Source organism: Prosopis cineraria, unplaced genomic scaffold (genome assembly GCF_029017545.1).
Source record: "Prosopis cineraria cultivar Desert tree isolate PC_DT_omini unplaced genomic scaffold, ASM2901754v1 PC5, whole genome shotgun sequence".
In the NCBI taxonomy this organism is placed as follows: Eukaryota; Viridiplantae; Streptophyta; class Magnoliopsida; order Fabales; family Fabaceae; genus Prosopis; species Prosopis cineraria.
The window spans coordinates 30499245-30506728 of record NW_026555336.1 but is presented as its reverse complement, the minus strand read 5'-3'; the positions used below and the strand labels follow the sequence as shown (position 1 = coordinate 30506728).

At 34.3% G+C, this 7484-nt stretch overlaps 1 protein-coding gene across 3 annotated transcripts; it reads right to left on the bottom strand.

Annotated features, from left to right (window-relative positions):
• Positions 1-539: 539 nt before the first annotated feature.
• LOC129311773 (tetraketide alpha-pyrone reductase 2-like) lies at positions 540-2450 on the bottom strand. Of its 3 annotated transcripts, none has more exons than XM_054954228.1 (7): positions 2262-2450; positions 2013-2185; positions 1732-1794; positions 1468-1659; positions 1236-1377; positions 955-1147; positions 540-818 (listed from the first exon to the last, which is right to left on the bottom strand). In XM_054954228.1, exons 1-7 carry the CDS (start codon positions 2365-2367, stop codon positions 677-679), a joined length of 1011 nt encoding a protein of 336 aa, XP_054810203.1. In that variant the 5' UTR covers positions 2368-2450; the 3' UTR covers positions 540-676. The 3 variants fall into 3 exon arrangements, with proteins under 3 accessions (XP_054810203.1, XP_054810202.1, XP_054810204.1); XM_054954227.1 differs by having other exon boundaries at positions 1236-1398; positions 2262-2446; XM_054954229.1 differs by lacking the exon at positions 1732-1794 and having other exon boundaries at positions 1236-1398; positions 2262-2441.
• Positions 2451-7484: the final 5034 nt, after the last annotated feature.

Here is a 7484-nt window from a genome sequence, read left to right as displayed (position 1 = left end):
ACTAATATTTAAGGGCAAGTTGTATTAACTTATACTACTCTATTTTTATTTATAAGAGAAACTATTACTTTTTATTTATTTTTTTATATAAGTAAAATCATATATTTCAATAAATATTTATTACATATTTCTTAAATCATTCCTCATAATTTATATTAACGAGAAATAATTAATACATGCTTACGTTAATCAATATAAGACATTTTAATTTAATTTCTTTATTTTCAAATATAATTATCATTGTTAACTAACTTTATTTCTTATAATTTTTTTTTTATATATAAAAATAGAGGGAGTATGTGTTAACTTGTTAAAAAGCAATTTCTCTTACTTCAAATAATGAACACAAGGTTTGCAACCTTCATGACACTACAAAATCATGACAATTTCAACGTTTTCAACCAATAAAATTTTTTAATTTTCATTTTTTTGGTGAGATTTTTTATTTCAATTTTGATGGATCCAACGGGATGAACCAGAGACGCCCAACGTTGAGCCCAACAATAAAACTAAACCAGACAAATACATCAAACACACGATTTTGATCAATCTTTCATATCTAGCCGTCGTACTTCATTAACTTGTTTATGTTACTTGTCGCAATGCACATTCCTCACAAGAATATCAAAGGCAATACAATTTTGAGGACATAATACAATATTATATATTATGAGTGTCACAGAAAGCCCTTCTCCTGAAAACTCTTGATGCAATCACCAAACATTTCTTCAAGGGTTTTAAAAGGAGGAAACCCCAACTCTGCAATTTTAGTGGTATCCATGCTGTGTGGGTTGTTATCTCCTTCCTGGCTGCCACACCTACAATTTCATCATTGAAATTTACTACATCAGACAAGCCAAGCATCAGCATAACTCCACATTACCAGACAAGTTCAGTTTTCTTCATTCAAATTATAATATGGTTGAGAAATAGCTAGGTTTAAGTTTAATTCACTTGTTTTCATATGGATAGGAAGGATATTGAGCCTGAAGCATTTTCATGACGTGTGACCAGTGAGCTACTGAGCTGGAACAAATGAGCCTGCAGCCAGAAGCTCTTGGTTCCTCCATAGCCAGCAAATGAGCTGCTATCACATCATCTATATGCACAAATCCCACTGTTGTGTTTGGATATTCTCCTTTTAATCCTGTTTAAATCAAGAACTTGGAAACTTAAGTATATGAAAAGTACTGCGAAGTGCAGAAAAGAAGAATATATCATCATAAGAATCTAACCCTTGACAATGCTTAGTATGGCCAGAAGTGTACTGGTTGGCTTTGGTGCAAGCAGAGGACCAACAACAAAAGATGGGTTAACCACTACCAGATCCAACCCACTTTCTTTTGCTATCCTCCATGCTTCTTTCTCTGCCATAGTCTTTGAATATGCATACCATAGCTGCATTTCAGTGACAGATTCATAAACTTGACAGGATTGTAACCAAACATTAGAATCTTTAATACTTACATTGTAGCGTTTGCAGTACTCTAGATCGCTCCAATGTGACTCGTTAAGAGAAGAGAGCGCCTGCTGTTGAACATCATCACGATATCTTATGGAAGAGCAAGAAGAGGTGAGGACCACCCTTTTCACTTGTCCTGTTATGCACGAGTTAAGCACATTCACAGTGCCCTTTATGGCTGGATCAATTAAAGTGGTCTGAAACATGTTTTTAAAACTATCAATGCTGGATTAGCTAAGGTAATTAGTGTTAATCACTTAGTTGGTCACCTTAAAAAGTATATAAATTGGTCTGAAACATGTTTTTAAAACTATCAACAGCGCGTATTGATGCTACAGGAATACAAAGGAACAAAAACAAAACGTATCAGCCAAAAAGGGGAAAAAAACTATGCATAAAAAGGGGAAAAAAACTAAACACGCTCTTTTATTGTGGTCCATTGAATCCCGGCTCCTTTTAGATTCCACTTACTGATATATGATAGAATAGAACCGTTGAAGCTAGTTTAACAGAGTAATAGCCAAATTTAGGTGAAATTGGAAGGACGGACCTGAATATTGTCATCGTCGGGCACAAATACGGGAGAAGCAGTATGGAAGACACCATCGACCCCTTTCACAGCTTCATGAAAGCTTCCTTCCTCTAACAGATTAGCTTTTAAGATGCCGAGTCTCTCTTTGGCGCCACTCAGATCCCACAGAAAACCATACTTCTCCACATCATCTGGTGGGATTAATACGAACGGCAGCAACAGGTGAGAGAAATAGACAATGAGAAAGGGAAGAGGACTGGTCCATACCAGGGTTTCGGACGGTGGTTCTGACAGAGTGACCGTGGCGGAGCAAGGCCTTAATCAGGTACGCGGCAATGAAGCCTGAACCGCCAGTGACGCAGTATTCCGGCATCTCTCTCGATCAACCTTCTCTTCTCTGCTAAAAGTCGAGTGTGGAATAAAAAAAAATGCCTGGGAAGCTTAGCAGCAAGCCCAAACAAGAAGACTAGTGCGTCAAGGGAAAAAAGAAAAAGCGGCCAGGATAAGTGGGCTGAAACGAAATCAGTCTCAAAGGTCCAAAATTCTCTCCCTTGTTATGAAAAGAAAAGGCCTTTCTAGGCTCCATAATGTTGTCCTGGGCTCAACAAGTTTGAATAGATCCCTTCACTTAGGCTAGATAGACCAAGCCCATGTTCAGCCACCGTCAACTCCCCTAACAGGAAACAAAATTACTCCTCGAAATCAGATTACCCCAAATTGAGGCTATGAGCCCAAACCATCAATTATGATTCCTAATCATCTCACTGATCCTCACCTACCATTGATGGTCCCTCCAAAACCATCAAAACCACTCGACGATGAGACTGTATGGATATGTAAGAGTTTGTGGCTAGTGAGACAAGCGATGTCCATGATTTATGGTTTGAAATGGACCCTGCAGATAAGGATGGAGGCTATAGTGCCGATAGTGATGGAGAGGACATGCGTAGTTAATGTGCAACTATGTGTTTTTTTCCTACTCCTTCTTATGTTTATTTTATGGATATTATCTCATGGAATTGTAGAGGCGTTGCTTCTAAAATTTTTTCTTTGAAGATGGTTGGTGTTTTGAAGAATAGAACCATTGATATTTTTGTTCTTCTAGAAATTAGAATAAGTGAGCAAAAAGCAAAAATGATTATCCGAAAACTAGGTTTTTTTTCATTGGATTAGGGTTGTAGCTATAGGTTATGACTTATGTGAGAGGAATCTAGCTCTTATGGAACTCTAGTAATGTCATTGTTGATTGTGCCTTCTCTACAACCCAACTGTTTCATTGTAAAGTCTCTAAACTTAGCATAAATGATAGTTTTTGGCTTACAAGTGTGTATGGTGAACCCAATTACTGTAATATAAAAAATTTATGGGAAGATCTGTCATCTATCAACAACCATACAATTGAACCTTGGTTGGTCATTGGGGATTTTAATGTTTATCTTACAAAATTTGATAAAGTGGGTGGGTTTTTGAATTTTACAATGATGAATCAACTCAACAATTGCCTTTCTTGCTCTAGGCTCATGGAATTAAAAGTCATCAAGGATAGATTTACTTGGGAGAAAAAAGGTGTCAAGGAGCAGATTGACTGGGCTTTAGGAAATATACACTGGCATACCAAATACCCTCTTCTAACCATCAAGTATATAAGTAAATTCAGTACTGCTCATTGCCTTGCGGTGATTAGGCCCTCTCATGTTATAAGAGCTCTAATTAGAGCGAAGCTTTTCAAGTGTAATGCTGCTTGTTGTGTGGAAGAAGATTTTGCTGATATTGTATTGAAGGCTTGGAAAAAGGAAAATTGATCTAATATTATCTTAGATTTCTAAGCATCTACCACTGAATGGAATGATCATAGAATTGGTAATATTCTAGAAAATAAAGAGAAAGTTGTTTAGAAGAATTGAGGGTGTAGAAAGGGTTCATTGTAGAAAAGACACTCAATACTTACAGTTGAGAGCTTTGGGACCAATAAAACGAAATGCTACATCAGGAAGAGCTAATCTGGTACCAAAAATATGGATGTAACTAGCTTAAATTGGGAGATTGTAATAGCAAATTTTTCTATGCAAGCACCCAAATCAGGAGGAAAAGAAATACTATCGTCAGTCTTAAGATAGATAATGGCAAGTGGATTTCCAACAAAGAGAAGTTGCAAAGTTTGGCAAATAGATATTTTTCCAACCTCTTTAACAGTACGGATAGTGACACCTTTATCACATTAACCATTTTTCCACCTCTTGACTACCTATTTGGATAAGTCAAAAAATTGATTTTTTAAGCCATAATCAATTTTTAAATAAAAATTATCGAAACACTACAAAATCTTATTAATCTATTAATAAACTTGAATCGCATTTTTCCATAATTTGGATTTTGCATCTTCTGAAATGAATTTTACCATTATGAATATTAATTATTTGTCAGTCACTCTCTCACCTACCCATATCACCTATTATTTCTCTCATTTTTATCCCTTATCTCGCGTCTCTCTCGTTATGTTTGATCTATGCCTCCTTCTCTCATCTTTTAGTTGAGGGCTTAGCCTTGGAGCAGGCTTGCTTAAGTACTATGTTGGGGGAGATTACTCAGGTATTTCACATCTCTTCTTTATAGATGACCTCATTTTGTTTTGTGAAGCCTTAGAGGAGCAAATGTGTAACATCTCGAAAATTATCCCCTTGATTAATTAAGCTCTTGAAGGGTAAATATATAAATTTAAGTATAAATAAGTTTGAGAATAGTTAGATATGGCTATTAGGTTTGGCTTTAGCCTTTAGATTGGGTTCGAAAATAAATTGGGTCACCTGGGCTCAAATTGTAGAGAAAAATTGGATTTTGACCTATTATGTATCATTGCTGTATAATTTCTAGAACTACCTTTTTTAAAAAAATGCAAAACTTTTAAAATAGGGAGAAATGATCCTAAAACAGAGGGAGGGTGATGAAGAGAGTAGTTGCTATTCTAGGGTATCAACTTTTGAGTATGTTGGAGGTGATTGGAGCTTAATTTCACCTAGGTATGCCTTTCTTATCTTTTCTTCTTCTCTCTACACATTTTTGAAGTGAAATTAGATGTTGGGAGATGATGATTTTCATACCTAGGGCTACGAGTCTAAACCTAATGGTCTAAATGGGACTAATAAGAGTTGTTTGAGTTGTTTATACTTAGCTTTGATGAGTTTGAGCATCTTTGAGCTTGGGCTCATTAGTATGGATGAAATTATGCCCTCAAGTGTCATAAATGATAGTGTTTCAAGTAGGTGGATGCCATTGATGTTGATTAAGGATTATGTTAGTGTTAGTTGGAGCTAATAAATCTAATATGGTAATTAAACTCAAAAGTTGAGAGTTTTTAAAGTTTTTAAATTTAAGAGTTTGAAGTGAGTAATTTGTGACATTGATGATGATTTTGAATTGTTAGATGATATATTAGTGATTATTTAAATTATTGAGAGCTAAATAAAGTTAATAGGAGTTAAAGAACTCATTGGATGTGAGGTTGATGATGTAATTGAGAAATTTGGTTATTAAAATATGGAATTAGATGTTGGAAATGATGATTTTGATAATTACTAATGATGGGTGTTAATGTTAATTGTAGACTAACCTCATAAAGCACCAGAGAGCTTGAATTTAGCTCAAAAGCAACTGGTAATGATGGGTAAATCTTTGACCTCTTAAAGGTTGGAGGTAACTGAAAAAATTTAGTTTATGCATTTGCTTGTTATTTGATTATGTGTTTAAATGAATTGTTTGAAAACCAAGTGATATTTGATGCAAGTTGTGGCAACATGAATAAGTTTATATGATGTGATAAAGTTAATATAAATGACATTTTTGAGAGATATATGTTATATATGATTGTTGTTGTGAGAAGATATTAAAGTGTATAAGGGTGCCTATGAAAAAGGAAACTTGTGAATTGAGACTTGTATTGAGCATAATTTTTTTTATGATATTGATAAGCATGATATGATGAGATGATGTCAATACAATTTCCATGCTATTAGTGAGTATGAATTTTCATGTTATATGTTGAATATTTATACATGGCGTGATCATATCAGGTGGGAATTCACCTATGGGGAGAGGAGTAGATGTTGTAAATTTATATGGTATTGGCAGCTTACCATTAAAATTGAAAGCTAGCTAGACTGTTAACCGTTAGAATTAAGAAGTAGTCATTGTCCCATTATTGTATAGGGATTGTCCCACTTATTCTTTGAGGGACTCGAAATTCATGAGGAGGCTAGATTAGAGGTATGATATCCTAGAGTTGTTAGTATTTGAGGAAACCATGTTGCATAAGTGAGGGTAGTAGCCTTGGCCAAGAAGCTCTCACGAGTAGAAGACTTAGAAAGTTTGATTTCATGGATATAGTCCACTAAATAGCCACTGGTTTTATGTTGGAGGTATTATGGGAGTTTAAAATTGGCATTGATCATGTATATCATATCCCAGCCATATTATTGTTTTTGTTGTTGTTGTTGTTGTTATTGTGATCTAGCATAATTTGATAGGGCATATGTTTGTTAGTATTATGACTCTATATTTCTTTGGATGCATATCATTATATGAACACATGGTTATTATTTTTGTGGTCTTTCATGTTTCATAAAGGGCATATGGTTATTAGTGTTGTGACCCTTATATGTTAAATAATCTAATGTCACATGATTACTAGTTTTGTAACTGAATGAATTATCTGGTTTAATGTGTGAACACACTTTATTTTGTTATGCCACTTGTGTTACTATGATTAATTAACATGCATTTGTATATGCTAGATTAACCTTAGTTATTGAGTAATTGTACTCATTCCTTATTTAAAATTTTATAGGCCCTAGTTTTAGTAGGGATAAGGGAAAGGCATATGAGGTTTATGAATCAAATTTCCTATTGTAATGCCTCAATTACTTTTAATTAATATGTAATTATCATGATATTGCAACTATGATGCTTATATTTTTGTTATACTTGCACAATTGAATATTCAGTATCGAATTATGTATTTTAGACCCTAGTACATGTGGTATCTTTTTAGTTGAGATATTTATGCAAGGTCAAAATACTTTGTGCAAGTACGGAGTGAGTATACTTGTGAATGATGATAATTTTGAAGTGAAATTACATGATTTAGCTCCCCCTTATGTTTTTATGATTAAGGGGTTGAGCAGTAAAAATGTGATCTATGTGTCGTTTGATTATTATAGTGTATTACATGAGTCTGTTATAGTCTATTAAGTGTGGTTTAACGATTAGTGTGGGGTTTAGGCACTTGGATTGAGTTTTGGATACCTTAATTATATTTTGAAAGCATATATAAGTGAGTTTGCTTTTTAGTATTCAACTTTTGATTAAGAAATGATTTGAATGTGAAACTAGTGCCATTAGTTAGAGTTTAGAGAAAGCTTTTTGTAAACACTTAGATCAACTCAATTGGACTTTGGACGAAGATTTAGTGTGTGTCCGAAATTTAGCTAGGAAATC

Coding starts and splice junctions, on each gene's coding strand:
- LOC129311773 (XM_054954227.1), bottom strand. CDS start 2,367: ATGCCGGAATACTGCGTCACTGGCGGTTCAGGCTTCATTGCCGCGTAC. Junction 1,795..2,012: donor CCGACGATGACAATATTCAG/GTCCGTCCTTCC, acceptor GTATTCCTGTAG/CATCAATACGCGCTGTTGAT. Junction 1,148..1,235: donor CATACTAAGCATTGTCAAGG/GTTAGATTCTTA, acceptor TGATTTAAACAG/GATTAAAAGGAGAATATCCA.